This window comes from Sphaerodactylus townsendi, linkage group LG11, assembly GCF_021028975.2.
Source record: "Sphaerodactylus townsendi isolate TG3544 linkage group LG11, MPM_Stown_v2.3, whole genome shotgun sequence".
Lineage (NCBI taxonomy): Eukaryota > Metazoa > Chordata > Lepidosauria > Squamata > Sphaerodactylidae > Sphaerodactylus > Sphaerodactylus townsendi.
The window spans coordinates 29,003,958-29,019,839 of NC_059435.1; the positions used below are offsets into that span (position 1 = coordinate 29,003,958).

The 15,882-nt window shown below is 57.9% G+C and overlaps 1 protein-coding gene across 1 annotated transcript in view; it reads right to left on the reverse strand.

Moving 5' to 3' along the window:
- ACP3 (acid phosphatase 3) overlaps positions 1–15,623 on the reverse strand; it is a 48,112-nt gene extending 32,489 nt beyond the window's left edge. Inside the window, exons 1-4 of the mRNA XM_048511378.1 lie at positions 15,500–15,623; positions 10,669–10,764; positions 6,532–6,618; positions 5,859–6,011 (exon numbers count right to left, since the gene is read on the reverse strand). Coding sequence (XP_048367335.1) covers positions 5,859–6,011; positions 6,532–6,618; positions 10,669–10,764; positions 15,500–15,613 — 450 coding nt within the window. The 5' untranslated portion in view covers positions 15,614–15,623. The remainder of the gene's footprint in view (positions 1–5,858; positions 6,012–6,531; positions 6,619–10,668; positions 10,765–15,499) is intronic.
- Between the last annotated feature and the right edge of the window lie 259 nt (positions 15,624–15,882).

The window sequence follows — 15,882 nt, forward strand, 5'->3', positions numbered from 1 at the left end:
GGGGGTGGGGGGGGGGGGGGGTGGGGGGGGGGGGGGGTGGGGGGGGGGGGGGGTGGGGGGGGGGGGGGGTGGGGGGGGGGGGGGGTGGGGGGGGGGGGGGGTGGGGGGGGGGGGGGGTGGGGGGGGGGGGGGGTGGGGGGGGGGGGGGGTGGGGGGGGGGGGGGGTGGGGGGGGGGGGGGGTGGGGGGGGGGGGGGGTGGGGGGGGGGGGGGGTGGGGGGGGGGGGGGGTGGGGGGGGGGGGGGGTGGGGGGGGGGGGGGGTGGGGGGGGGGGGGGGTGGGGGGGGGGGGGGGTGGGGGGGGGGGGGGGTGGGGGGGGGGGGGGGTGGGGGGGGGGGGGGGTGGGGGGGGGGGGGGGTGGGGGGGGGGGGGGGTGGGGGGGGGGGGGGGTGGGGGGGGGGGGGGGTGGGGGGGGGGGGGGGTGGGGGGGGGGGGGGGTGGGGGGGGGGGGGGGTGGGGGGGGGGGGGGGTGGGGGGGGGGGGGGGTGGGGGGGGGGGGGGGTGGGGGGGGGGGGGGGTGGGGGGGGGGGGGGGTGGGGGGGGGGGGGGGTGGGGGGGGGGGGGGGTGGGGGGGGGGGGGGGTGGGGGGGGGGGGGGGTGGGGGGGGGGGGGGGTGGGGGGGGGGGGGGGTGGGGGGGGGGGGGGGTGGGGGGGGGGGGGGGTGGGGGGGGGGGGGGGTGGGGGGGGGGGGGGGTGGGGGGGGGGGGGGGTGGGGGGGGGGGGGGGTGGGGGGGGGGGGGGGTGGGGGGGGGGGGGGGTGGGGGGGGGGGGGGGTGGGGGGGGGGGGGGGTGGGGGGGGGGGGGGGTGGGGGGGGGGGGGGGTGGGGGGGGGGGGGGGTGGGGGGGGGGGGGGGTGGGGGGGGGGGGGGGTGGGGGGGGGGGGGGGTGGGGGGGGGGGGGGGTGGGGGGGGGGGGGGGTGGGGGGGGGGGGGGGTGGGGGGGGGGGGGGGTGGGGGGGGGGGGGGGTGGGGGGGGGGGGGGGTGGGGGGGGGGGGGGGTGGGGGGGGGGGGGGGTGGGGGGGGGGGGGGGTGGGGGGGGGGGGGGGTGGGGGGGGGGGGGGGTGGGGGGGGGGGGGGGTGGGGGGGGGGGGGGGTGGGGGGGGGGGGGGGTGGGGGGGGGGGGGGGTGGGGGGGGGGGGGGGTGGGGGGGGGGGGGGGTGGGGGGGGGGGGGGGTGGGGGGGGGGGGGGGTGGGGGGGGGGGGGGGTGGGGGGGGGGGGGGGTGGGGGGGGGGGGGGGTGGGGGGGGGGGGGGGTGGGGGGGGGGGGGGGTGGGGGGGGGGGGGGGTGGGGGGGGGGGGGGGTGGGGGGGGGGGGGGGTGGGGGGGGGGGGGGGTGGGGGGGGGGGGGGGTGGGGGGGGGGGGGGGTGGGGGGGGGGGGGGGTGGGGGGGGGGGGGGGTGGGGGGGGGGGGGGGTGGGGGGGGGGGGGGGTGGGGGGGGGGGGGGGTGGGGGGGGGGGGGGGTGGGGGGGGGGGGGGGTGGGGGGGGGGGGGGGTGGGGGGGGGGGGGGGTGGGGGGGGGGGGGGGTGGGGGGGGGGGGGGGTGGGGGGGGGGGGGGGTGGGGGGGGGGGGGGGTGGGGGGGGGGGGGGGTGGGGGGGGGGGGGGGTGGGGGGGGGGGGGGGTGGGGGGGGGGGGGGGTGGGGGGGGGGGGGGGTGGGGGGGGGGGGGGGTGGGGGGGGGGGGGGGTGGGGGGGGGGGGGGGTGGGGGGGGGGGGGGGTGGGGGGGGGGGGGGGTGGGGGGGGGGGGGGGTGGGGGGGGGGGGGGGTGGGGGGGGGGGGGGGTGGGGGGGGGGGGGGGTGGGGGGGGGGGGGGGTGGGGGGGGGGGGGGGTGGGGGGGGGGGGGGGTGGGGGGGGGGGGGGGTGGGGGGGGGGGGGGGTGGGGGGGGGGGGGGGTGGGGGGGGGGGGGGGTGGGGGGGGGGGGGGGTGGGGGGGGGGGGGGGTGGGGGGGGGGGGGGGTGGGGGGGGGGGGGGGTGGGGGGGGGGGGGGGTGGGGGGGGGGGGGGGTGGGGGGGGGGGGGGGTGGGGGGGGGGGGGGGTGGGGGGGGGGGGGGGTGGGGGGGGGGGGGGGTGGGGGGGGGGGGGGGTGGGGGGGGGGGGGGGTGGGGGGGGGGGGGGGTGGGGGGGGGGGGGGGTGGGGGGGGGGGGGGGTGGGGGGGGGGGGGGGTGGGGGGGGGGGGGGGTGGGGGGGGGGGGGGGTGGGGGGGGGGGGGGGTGGGGGGGGGGGGGGGTGGGGGGGGGGGGGGGTGGGGGGGGGGGGGGGTGGGGGGGGGGGGGGGTGGGGGGGGGGGGGGGTGGGGGGGGGGGGGGGTGGGGGGGGGGGGGGGTGGGGGGGGGGGGGGGTGGGGGGGGGGGGGGGTGGGGGGGGGGGGGGGTGGGGGGGGGGGGGGGTGGGGGGGGGGGGGGGTGGGGGGGGGGGGGGGTGGGGGGGGGGGGGGGTGGGGGGGGGGGGGGGTGGGGGGGGGGGGGGGTGGGGGGGGGGGGGGGTGGGGGGGGGGGGGGGTGGGGGGGGGGGGGGGTGGGGGGGGGGGGGGGTGGGGGGGGGGGGGGGTGGGGGGGGGGGGGGGTGGGGGGGGGGGGGGGTGGGGGGGGGGGGGGGTGGGGGGGGGGGGGGGTGGGGGGGGGGGGGGGTGGGGGGGGGGGGGGGTGGGGGGGGGGGGGGGTGGGGGGGGGGGGGGGTGGGGGGGGGGGGGGGTGGGGGGGGGGGGGGGTGGGGGGGGGGGGGGGTGGGGGGGGGGGGGGGTGGGGGGGGGGGGGGGTGGGGGGGGGGGGGGGTGGGGGGGGGGGGGGGTGGGGGGGGGGGGGGGTGGGGGGGGGGGGGGGTGGGGGGGGGGGGGGGTGGGGGGGGGGGGGGGTGGGGGGGGGGGGGGGTGGGGGGGGGGGGGGGTGGGGGGGGGGGGGGGTGGGGGGGGGGGGGGGTGGGGGGGGGGGGGGGTGGGGGGGGGGGGGGGTGGGGGGGGGGGGGGGTGGGGGGGGGGGGGGGTGGGGGGGGGGGGGGGTGGGGGGGGGGGGGGGTGGGGGGGGGGGGGGGTGGGGGGGGGGGGGGGTGGGGGGGGGGGGGGGTGGGGGGGGGGGGGGGTGGGGGGGGGGGGGGGTGGGGGGGGGGGGGGGTGGGGGGGGGGGGGGGTGGGGGGGGGGGGGGGTGGGGGGGGGGGGGGGTGGGGGGGGGGGGGGGTGGGGGGGGGGGGGGGTGGGGGGGGGGGGGGGTGGGGGGGGGGGGGGGTGGGGGGGGGGGGGGGTGGGGGGGGGGGGGGGTGGGGGGGGGGGGGGGTGGGGGGGGGGGGGGGTGGGGGGGGGGGGGGGTGGGGGGGGGGGGGGGTGGGGGGGGGGGGGGGTGGGGGGGGGGGGGGGTGGGGGGGGGGGGGGGTGGGGGGGGGGGGGGGTGGGGGGGGGGGGGGGTGGGGGGGGGGGGGGGTGGGGGGGGGGGGGGGTGGGGGGGGGGGGGGGTGGGGGGGGGGGGGGGTGGGGGGGGGGGGGGGTGGGGGGGGGGGGGGGTGGGGGGGGGGGGGGGTGGGGGGGGGGGGGGGTGGGGGGGGGGGGGGGTGGGGGGGGGGGGGGGTGGGGGGGGGGGGGGGTGGGGGGGGGGGGGGGTGGGGGGGGGGGGGGGTGGGGGGGGGGGGGGGTGGGGGGGGGGGGGGGTGGGGGGGGGGGGGGGTGGGGGGGGGGGGGGGTGGGGGGGGGGGGGGGTGGGGGGGGGGGGGGGTGGGGGGGGGGGGGGGTGGGGGGGGGGGGGGGTGGGGGGGGGGGGGGGTGGGGGGGGGGGGGGGTGGGGGGGGGGGGGGGTGGGGGGGGGGGGGGGTGGGGGGGGGGGGGGGTGGGGGGGGGGGGGGGTGGGGGGGGGGGGGGGTGGGGGGGGGGGGGGGTGGGGGGGGGGGGGGGTGGGGGGGGGGGGGGGTGGGGGGGGGGGGGGGTGGGGGGGGGGGGGGGTGGGGGGGGGGGGGGGTGGGGGGGGGGGGGGGTGGGGGGGGGGGGGGGTGGGGGGGGGGGGGGGTGGGGGGGGGGGGGGGTGGGGGGGGGGGGGGGTGGGGGGGGGGGGGGGTGGGGGGGGGGGGGGGTGGGGGGGGGGGGGGGTGGGGGGGGGGGGGGGTGGGGGGGGGGGGGGGTGGGGGGGGGGGGGGGTGGGGGGGGGGGGGGGTGGGGGGGGGGGGGGGTGGGGGGGGGGGGGGGTGGGGGGGGGGGGGGGTGGGGGGGGGGGGGGGTGGGGGGGGGGGGGGGTGGGGGGGGGGGGGGGTGGGGGGGGGGGGGGGTGGGGGGGGGGGGGGGTGGGGGGGGGGGGGGGTGGGGGGGGGGGGGGGTGGGGGGGGGGGGGGGTGGGGGGGGGGGGGGGTGGGGGGGGGGGGGGGTGGGGGGGGGGGGGGGTGGGGGGGGGGGGGGGTGGGGGGGGGGGGGGGTGGGGGGGGGGGGGGGTGGGGGGGGGGGGGGGTGGGGGGGGGGGGGGGTGGGGGGGGGGGGGGGTGGGGGGGGGGGGGGGTGGGGGGGGGGGGGGGTGGGGGGGGGGGGGGGTGGGGGGGGGGGGGGGTGGGGGGGGGGGGGGGTGGGGGGGGGGGGGGGTGGGGGGGGGGGGGGGTGGGGGGGGGGGGGGGTGGGGGGGGGGGGGGGTGGGGGGGGGGGGGGGTGGGGGGGGGGGGGGGTGGGGGGGGGGGGGGGTGGGGGGGGGGGGGGGTGGGGGGGGGGGGGGGTGGGGGGGGGGGGGGGTGGGGGGGGGGGGGGGTGGGGGGGGGGGGGGGTGGGGGGGGGGGGGGGTGGGGGGGGGGGGGGGTGGGGGGGGGGGGGGGTGGGGGGGGGGGGGGGTGGGGGGGGGGGGGGGTGGGGGGGGGGGGGGGTGGGGGGGGGGGGGGGTGGGGGGGGGGGGGGGTGGGGGGGGGGGGGGGTGGGGGGGGGGGGGGGTGGGGGGGGGGGGGGGTGGGGGGGGGGGGGGGTGGGGGGGGGGGGGGGTGGGGGGGGGGGGGGGGGGGGGGGGGGGGGGGTGGGGGGGGGGGGGGGCGCGGGGGGGGGGGGGTGGGGGGGGGGCGGCGGTGTGAGGGGGCGGGGGTGGGGGGGGGGGGGGGGGGGGGGGGGGGGGGGGGGGGGGGGGGGGGGGTGGGGGCGGGGGGGGGGGGGGGGGGGGGGGGGTGGGGGGGGGGGGGGGGGGGGGGGGGGGGGGGGGGGGGGGGGGGGGGGGGGGGGGGGGGGCGGGGGGGGGGGGGGGGCCGGGGCGGGGGGGGGGGGGTGTGTCCCCAGGCCTTGGCGACGCGCCGGAGGCCCGGGGACAGGCCGGGTCGGCTGGGTGCCGGCGCTCCGCGGCGCCGGCTGCCCAGCTGCTTCAAGGACCGTCCATGCAGACGGTCCCAGCGTCTTCAGGTCGGCGCGCAATGCGCCGACCTCGCCGTTTCCGCCGCCGTGCGGAAACGGCCCCAGAGAAATGTTTTGAGAGTAAGTAACTGGAAGCAGGCAATGAAGAAACATGTCTTTGTGTTGCCTAAGAGACATTCCTTCAGTACTTCTCTTTTGAGAAGATTTTGCTTGTTCTACATTCGTGGTTAAGTCAGCTATCAAGTAATTTCCTCTGTTCCGGCCTACGCAAACAATTGGTAGAGTTTTTCTTTTTAACCTCATGCTACGGAAATGTTGGGGTTTTATTGTTACTTGAAAATGTGCAAACACTTTGGGTGATTCCGCATGGGCCAAAAACAGCAGTGTGAAAACGGTGTGAAAATGATGTAAAAGGGTTTAAAATGGTGTAAAGGGGTTTATACTGTTTTCACACCGTTTTCACACTGCTGTTTTTGGCCCATGCGGAATCAGCCTTTCATAGCTAAAAGTTAGGTTTCTAAAGAGAAGCCAAAGGGCAGATAGGCTGATTTATACATGTAATACTCACTGGATTGAATGACTTCGGCACAACATGGACTGGGATAGGTTGCCAAGGAATTTGTGGATTCCAGATCTCCTCAGTAGTGGGGGGGAATAAACCAGCAAGGTTAGCTTGGGCACTCATAATGGTTCGATCGACATCTGTACTCTGGATATAAATCTAAAAGAGAGGGGGGGAAATAACGTCAAGAACAGAGAATTAGTACACTGAAGACCCTGAGGTTGTAGAAACTCTTTCCCTGGTCTATATTGAATTGGAGCTGTCAGTGAGTCCTTTTCTTGTTTCATCAAGAAGGCAGCTGCTGTTTATACATTTGTCTGGTTTCCTCATGTTTTGTTGAGCTTTTGTGAAGTTCAAGCATCCGCAGATGTGACAGAAGGGAAATTTGTCAGTGGTAGATTACACAGCTTGCGTGCAGAGAGTCTAAGATGGAATCTCTTGGATCTACAGTTAATGACAGTGGTGCCGGGAAAGACCCCTGCCGGAAATCCTGGACGCCCATTGCCAGTCAAGAGAACACAATATTGAAGTAATTAGAAATGATAAATATAGGACTCATGTATTTTTCAAAAGTCTTATTTTTTCTTAAAATAGTGACTTGATGTTATAAACCATTTCTGTTCACCAAAAAATTTAGAACAGAATGAAGAGAATCTCTCCTGTTAATTTTAATACTCACCTCCTCTCGCTTATAAGTGGGACTAAGAAAGTCTGAGTATCTCTTCTTTATGTACTGTCCAAGCTCGTACTGTTGCCGCATTCCAAGCTGTGGGAAAACAATATAGGCATGATTCTGGCTGGAAAGAGAAAGGCAGATGTTCATACTGAATTTCAGGGATTGTAGCTGCTTACCTATCTCACCTACAATTACCTCATATTTGTAGAGCATTTACGCTTGCTCACTTCAATATTTTTCCCTCAACCCATTTCACAAGGCAGATACAAGTGAAACTCTCTCTGTAATACCAGCTGCCCATGTAAGGCTGGGTGCAGGAACATTTAACCTATGTGTATTATAGTTTTGTATTGTAAGTTTTACCTAAAGCCAAGGGATGTATTTATCAGACCTTTATTATGTAAGGGTGAGTTTTTTAGATCAGCAGCTGGTGGTATATCTTCTGTCCGATAGAACTTCTTTTATTACCCACCTAGATATCTGTTAGCCACAGTAAAGATCTGTGAACAGCTTGTGTGTGCTTTTGATAATGTTACTGATATTTTTAAAATGTTTTTACATATTACTTGGCTTTCTGTGTAATTTTTAGAGGATTCCCATCTATTTGTTCTTTTTCTTTCTTCTTAAAAATGTTTTTATAGCCGTGATGTGATAAATGCCTAATAAATGTGATGATTGATTGAGAAAGGCAATAATATTGTTTTTAATACCAGCTGACTAGTAAACATCCACTAATTATGATTAAGTCAGAGTAAATCAAACCAGGATCTGAAACCATGACTTGAAGTTGGTTTCCTAAGTACAGTTAGTCTTAAATATGGTTTGGCGTGATGTACCAATGCAGATACATTAGGTTGCAGATGCAGATACATTCCCTCCACCCACATCAGTCCTTTCTGGAGAAAGTTTATTCCCAGGGTTGCAGGGTCTACAATGGCAGCCACACAGACTGTGGTGGAGAGGAACCGGTGAAATCTCCATGTCCTCTCTTTTCTATTAGTGGAGAGCTGATGGAATAGGCAGAAAGGAAATTTTTATTCCTTTCCCCCTTGCAGTCTCCTGTCTCATATAACTGTTTATTCAAATGGTTCTTGCAACCCTAGGAATAAGCTTCTCTGGGTCTGGAAAAGACTGCTGGGGAGAGGTCAACATGGGGAAGATCCGTAACCGCCAGTGCCTTCCACTGACAGATCATGTGAACTGACTGCCTGTCTTAAACCTCACCCGTAAATCATCCCATACTTTGCTTACTTAACCACAGTGATCTCCACTAGATGGGGTTATATTAATTTTCTGTATATGGGACAGCTCTTGAAGATATCCTGGAAACTTCAGTGAGTGCAGAGTATAACTGTCTACCTTTATTTATAAAAGACAGCATCAATTTTGAAATGAATACATTGCATATTGATTGGGCTCCATGCTCAATTCAAGGTTCTGATTCTGGTTCACACTGATAGACCATTGTGCGCTTATGGGCTTCTTCGCAGTGAGCATACATTCCGTTCAGTTTGGATTCTCTGTTAGGCACTTTCCCCCTTGCCAAAACTTACTGTGCTCTCAGACTAGAGAATCTCCATGGTTTTTGAATTCTGGTAACGTACACCTCTCCCGCCTTTTGCAGGGAAAGCAAAGAGAATCAGCATGAGTTTTACTGTCTTTGGGTTTTCTTTCTCCTCTTCCCCTTCCTCCACCCATCCACTCATCCTTCCTTCACCCACCCACCTATCCATCCACCCATTACATCCTTCAGTATGAGATTTCTGGTCATGGAAGACTTAAAATTGAAATACTTCGGGTCTACCTGTTGAATAATAGATCCTTGAAACTGACATGAGATTTATAGTTTAGCAAAATAATGCTACATCACAGACAGACACACACCCTCCCCATCCAAAAGGCAGCAGGCAGCCTCCCAAGAGGGAAGTTGTAGGGAGAGACAAGGATGTGGTGGGTGGGCAAAATAGCAGCTTGGCTGGGGACACTGCACAGCAGGAAGTGTGGCTTTTTAAAGAAAAAACTGTGGGAAAACCCAACTGTGAAACAAAAAGCCACACAGGAAGCAGTAAGTGCACAAAAGCTCATAAAGTCTTCATGTCTTCTTGTGCGTACAGCCTGGGGCCCACATACTTTAGGGACCATCTCTCCCTAACTGGGGAACTGAGCATGTTCCTTAGAGACCGTTAAGATCAGGAATTAACCACTTACTGATGGTCCCTGGTCCCAGAGAAGTGTGATTGGCCTCGACCAGGGCTAGGGCTTTTTCAGCTTTGGCCCCAGCCTGGTAGAAAGCTCTTTCTAGTGAGACCAGAGCCCTATGAGATCTCATACAGTTCCGCAGGGCCTATGGAGCTGTTCCACCAGGCTTATGGTTGAGACCAGCATTGTACCACTCTTCCCTATCCCCTTTTCCCCTTTCCCCTTCTTTCTCTTCCCTTTTCTTTTTTCTGCTCTCTTGTTCCTTCTTGCCCTTTTTGGTCATCCTGCCCCCATTAGCTGAGGTGCTGATGTGTGACACCCAAAGATGTAAACATTGCCGCTTGAGTCTGTTGAAATTTCTCAAAGTAGGGAAAGTATGATGATGAGGTTTTAATGTTGATTTTAATGTGTATACATATTTATTGTACTTGAATTGTGTTGTGAGCTGCTCCAAGCCTAAAAGGGCAGAGGTAGCCTATTAAATAAATAAATAAATAAATAAATAAATACATACATACATACATACATACATACATACATACATACATACATACATACATACATACATACATAAACAACAACAACAACAACAACAACTCCATACACCAACTTAGATCTTCCCATCAGTTGCTGTGGGGGGTGCCCCCATTCCATCTGGGATGATTCTCCAAGTAGAACTTACCTGTTTACAGTGGTGGACCCTATATTGTGGATCAGCCTTCTGAAGGAATATCATAGGGAACAGAGAAACTCAATTTGCTGGGTTCACAAAAAGGATCTGACTGACACCAAACAGCTACTAAACTACTAAATAAGGGAAATTTAAAAAAAAAAAAAAGGGGGGGGGGTAATCAGAAGTTCTCTTCATACTTATTTATTCCTTTACTCTGTTTTAAATTCCTTTAGCTTTAGTTCAGTGTTGTCCACTTTAGTAAGAAAATAAGCTGCCCTGATTTATGACATTTTATCTTTCTTATCACTTTATCACTCCTTATCTCTCTCAGGAACTGCTTATCTGCATTTTGACCGTTATGACATGCATATCCTTCCCCCATATCCTGTTTCTTCTGTTGCCTTATCTTCTACATGCCAAATGTGACATCACTTAGAATGTTTCTCTAGGTTAAGCATAGTAAGATACTTGGTTGGTGGTTAGGAGAATAATGTATATATGTATGCAAGACTCTGGATGCCACTGGTCAGGCAGAAATAATGGTGGGAAGATAATTGCCTCTAATTTGTTGTCAAACACTGGTGCTATTTTCCATTTAATATTTTATTGGTCCAATTTAAATGCACTGCTGATGTCACAAGATCTATATAGGTTTTGTTCAAACAACATATTTTGGATTCTTTTTATAAGAGCAGGTAGTTCAAAAAAATGCTTTAGGGCTTACTTTCAGGGGATATCTTATTCCCCCCCCCCCAATGATTTTGTGCCCCAGCCATCACCAGATCAGCTGCATGGGAATCTGTAACTAGAGCTTATTTTTGGAGTAGGGCTTATATTTCAAGCATCCTCCAAAAATCCTGAAAAATCATGCTAGGACTCATTTTCAGGGTAGGTCTTATTTTCGGGGAAACAGGGTAGATAATATAAAATTTGCTTCCATTGAATAGTTTGTTGGTCATTTAGACCCTTTGGGTGAACCCAGAAAATTAAGTTTCTCTGTTGGAACCTTCCCTCCTGTATTTTTGAAAACTAGATTCCCTTTGATTGTCTTCTCCATGTTCTCAGCCCGGAATGCTGAATTTGATTCTGTTATCAGGAAAAGTTGAACTTTGATTTTTGGTTGCAGTAACTGTTCTTGATTCAGGTAACTTTCATACCGTAAGCCACTTATTTCATATAGTGTCTAAACTTTTGTACTGTAAACTACTTTGAACAAAGCCAAAAGTGGGACATGCATTCTCAAATAAGTATTTGAATAAATAACAAACCGTTGTCAGTTGCCCAAAACCTTGTGGCCATTCACTTTCTTTGTGTAGCGCATTGGGATAAGTTTCAATGGGGCTTCTGTCACCATGTCGATAAATCTAAAAAGATTGTGTAAAAATTGTATCATTTTAATCCACTTATTTTCTGCTTATTCCATTCAAAACAGCACCCTTTGATAAAGTGTTTTATTTTTGCAGAAGTGTGAACAAACTGTCAATATAGAAATACCATTTGAAGGTGGAGGAGAGGAAAGCAATGTAAGCTGCTTGGGGTCCCCACTGGATAAAAATCCAGGGTATAAATGAAATAAGTGAGCAAGTAAATAAGCAAACATAGCGGTTCCACTTCACTGTAATGGCTGATAGCTGTAAACAGAAGTACCCTACATAATTGTGTCTATTTCACTTTCTCCCCACTTCACAATTTTTAAAAATAAAAATCTTTTTTAAAAGCATATTTAAAGCTTTTAATGCTCTTTCCTTGTAGAGAGCCTCTCGTTTTAAAGGAAATATTCCTGTCAAATGATCAAAAATGTTGGCTGCTGTTTTCTATGCCTTTTCAAGCATTTTGATATAGTTTGCCCCAGTATGGAGAAAGGAATTCACCTGTTAGAAAGTGGAAACCTTACTTGTGACATACATATTTCTCTTTTGGATGTACAAAGATTAAATGTGTGGGGAAAGTAAACCAAAGCCAGAGAATAAGCTATGAATTTGTTAGAAAGAATAACCAGAATGGTACAGTTACTCACTTTTTGCAGTGTTAGGTATCCATTTATACAACTATTTGGGGCACAAAAGCAACTAAAAGAATGAGAAACATCTCCTGCATATATTATTTGTCTTGAATATTGCTTTAAGATAAGGGGTGAACTGTGTTATATTCATTTGCACTGCATACATATATCTAGTTTTTCTTGGTGTTTATATATATGTTGTATGTCATTTATATATACGTTGTATGTCATTATATATACGTTTATTTTATTTATTTATTTTTATGGGTTTTTTATACCGCTCTACCCCCGAAGGGCTCTGAGCGGTGTACAACACAGTTTCCTCTACACAGTGCAAAATAACCCATATAAATACCCCATTAAAATTAGATTAAAACACACTTTGATTGTCTTTCCCTCGCTGTATGTCATTTATACATAGAATATTTAATAATGGCATGATGCTGATTTAATGAAGCAAAAATATTGTTGAAAAATGAGTAGATTTGATGGGAAACATTTGGTACGATGAAGTGCCATAACAGAGAAGCAATATTCAAATGGATATTTCAGGTTCGAATCTGTGTGGATGAGAAATTCAAATGCATCACTGCTCTGAATAATGTTGACCCTTGAACTTTATGAATTACATCAAAACATTCATCAAGTGAATAGGCATGAGAAAGCTGAATATGTCCTCCCAAGTATTTCATCTTTAGTAGGAAATTTTCACAAAGGATGCTGATGAAAATGCTTGGTTCCAAATCCAGCTGGGTTGGCTGTCAGAACAGATCTCTGTGTGGGCTCTTTAAATCCCACAGAAATGACTCCCACGGTTGTTGGGAAACTGGTTGGAATGATCACAGCATGTCATGTGTTTGTAAATCTAGGAAACTTCAATTTAATTGCCCTTTTCATTTGTTTCTTGTAAACAGAGTGATTGCCATATTGATCTTTGCAAGGTCTCCAGAAGTCCAAGAACTACAAAAAATGCATAACATTGACATGCTAACACTCCATATTATTACCAACACAAAAGAAGGGGCAGTACCCATGAGGATTTGTTTTCAGCTCAGCATCAACCAAGGATAGGAGACCAAGAGAGAATAGTCCTAAGCAGATCTGAGTGGTTAAGCAAAGTGGAGTCTAATCTGGAGAACGGGGTTTGATTCCCAACTCTTTTACATGAGCAGTGAACTGTAATCTGGTGAACTGGATTTGTTTCCCTGTCCTTACACGTGAAGCCTGCTGGGTGACCTTGGCCTCAGAACTCTGTTAGCCCCACCTACCTGGCAAGGTGGCTGTTTTGGGGAGAGGAAGGGAAGGAGTTTGTAAGCTGCTTTGAGACTCCTTATGACTGAGAAAAGCAGGGTGTAAATCTAAACTCTTCTCTTTTTCTAAGTCCCATGTTACTCAGTTGGACTTACTCCAAGGAAAAACTTTAGGATTGCAGCCAAAATAACTTCTGAAGACTTGTAATAACTAAATGCAAATGCTCATAGACAGAACTGACATTTGTCTCTTTGTGTGGGAGGCAGTTGGACAGGCTCCTCCTGTTCTTCTAAAACTTGCTCCTACAGTTACTAGGAGGTTAAAAAAATTACTGCAGCCAGTACACTTAAGTTACACATTTGGCATGCTTTCTTCTTGTATATATGCAAGAGCTTTGTTGTCTTCAAGCTTTGTTATGATTCTGTCATCTGCTTGTGCTGAAATCTCTCTCCCGCTATTGCTAAAGGCTGGTATACCAGTCAGGGGTTAAGTAGGAATTAGATAAAGCAGCTAGTCGATAGATGTGGAAAAATGGGGTAATTGTTGAAGTCTTGTGAGAGAGGAGAAATCTGACCTCCCCCCCCCTCCATTTGCTACTATCTTTGGGTTCTTCAATCTCCAAGTCTAGTCCTCCCTCCTACTTCTCTAGGTTTGTCTCACACCTGCTTATTCACCTCTCTTCCACCTCAGCACAGGATGGATTGAAGAAGAACAGCAGGGCAGGGCAGGTCATGTCATGTCAGGTCAGGGAGGCAACCTGGTGCTAATTCCAACCTTCTTTCCTTACCTCCTGTTGCTAGCAGCAGCTGCTGCATATTTACATGCCTGTTTGAGTTATAGAAACTAAAAATGCCTCCTGAATTACCAGATTTTTTTTAAAAAAATGATATGTAGACATGCACCAATATCACTAATAACTTTTGGGCTGGGGGAAAGTGATCGAGTTCATAATTATAGTGTTATAGAACTGGTAGTTTGTGGACTTAGTCTAATATCACACATCCGTAACAAGTTCAGGAGAAGGCTTACAGTCCCATCCTAAGCAGAGTTACACCTTTGACTTCAGTGGCCTTAGAAAAGTGTAACTGTTTAGGATGACACTGCTAGGGACTGCTGAAAATTAGTTGCTCTTCAAATTAAAGTTCTTTTAAGCCATTTTCTAATCTGGCAGTCTGTGGACCCAAAAGTACTTGGGGGGAAGGGGTTGTTCCCCTTATTTTTTTAAAATAGCAATTTTCTGAAAACCTGGGTTTTCCCATGTTTGAAGAATCCTGTACCATAGCTGTGAGTACCCTCCCATTTGCCTAGACCAGTGGTGGCAAACCTTTTTGAGACCAAGTACCCAAATTGCAACCCAAAACCCAATTATTTATCGCAAAGTGCCAACACGGCAATTTAACCTGAATACTGAGGTTTTAGTTCAGAAAAAAACGGTTGGCTCCAAGGCGTGCGTTACTCAGGAGTAAGCTTGGTGATAGTCAATGGATTTGCTTTGAAGCAACCATGCAACTCTTCCAATGGGTGAATCACGACCCTAGGAGGGTTTGCTCAGAAACAAGTCCCATTGCCAGCAGCCGAGCTTACTCCCAGGTAAAGGATCACGCTTTAGTTCTTCACATGAAAATCAGTGGGATTTAACAGTGCTTAACAGGGTTATCTACACTGCTTCCCCAAAACTAGGTCTTAAGTTTAATGCTAATAATCGAGCCCAGCGGCCCAGGCCAGCTTACATGCATGTGTGTGCGTGGGGGGGCAACTCTGTTTGCGCTTGTCAGTAGAGAGGGCTCTGAGTGCCACCTCTGGCACCCGTGCCATAGGTTCGCCACCACTGGCCTAGACCCATTGAATATCCACATTTGAGAGGGTGGGGAGTTTATATTTCTCACAATACCTAATAAACCTCATCTGAAACGAAACCAATTTCCAAATGTAGCTAGTGGTATGGCATGGGATCTGTTTAAAAAACCCCCCAGATATCCCACTGAGAACTTCTAGGTGTTACTAAAGTAAACTTTTTATGTGTTTATATTTAATAAAACATTAAATCCTGCCTTTCCCTTGGCCCTGGCCATAGGTAGGTATGAATGGATGTACAATGTGTGCAATACTAGTCTTACATGGGCTCAAGAGCAGAACATTTGAAGAAGAGTTAGAGTACAGATAATCTATAATGAAGATGACGACAGTACTGAAACCAATTGATTGCGATCAGAGAACAGTGCTCTTGAGTTCCGTCAACTGGTGCATGTATTATTTCTCTGCTGCTATCATGATGCCATATTCACCTCTACTGGAAAAACTAGTCTTTCCTCCACTGTACACATGCTCACGCAGACAGTCTCCCTCTCATGCATTTGATGAAACTGTTGCCTTTGTAGCTGTGCCACATTACCATGGCTACTCTCCAGAGACTTTGCTTAAGCCTCATTGAGAGGCATTGTCACATATGGCACATATGGCAAATTTCATATAAAATTTCATTTTATAATCTCTAGTAATCTTTGTTTTGGCCTCAGGATGCTATATCTCTGTAAAGGTTGTAAGCAAACTACATGTTCTTTTTTAAGGCAAAGAGACTACCTATTCAAGCACCATTGTAACTCCAAGGAACTTTGAAAGAGAACATAGGAACTTGAGTATTATATAATGCATAGCCCAACTTAAAATATCTGAGATTCAACAAACTTACTATTTTTATAGGTAGAAGAACTCAATGACAAAACTCTAGCCTGTATGGCTAAATCATACTCCACTTGTGTGGCAGAGCAAACAAAATTCTATTCTGAAGAACCTACTATCCAAAAAGATTTTAGCAGCAATAAAACCATTCACTTCCATGTACTTACTACAACCGCAAATGTCAGTTTCCGTCCAGATGCAGATTTGAAAAAGAGAACGAAGAGGATGAGTAGGCAGAAGTGCAAACTTCTGGAGCTGCTTGTTCGACATGTTTCTCTCATCTTGGCCACAGCTATGCAAAAGTGTTTGTGATTACAGTAGAAGTGCTTTTTAAAGGGAGGACACTTGGTGGGAATTTCAACAGGAAATGGTAATTAGGCAACTACACATCTATTTCTTAATCATGTTTATGGGATGTACAGAGCTCTTGTAGTACTGGGACCTAAAAATAAGAGAAACATGATCACTGGTAATTTTTGCTTGAACTATCTGGCTCCAAATGTATACTTCTGTATAGGGTTACCTACTGTGCTCTTGTAAGAGTACATGT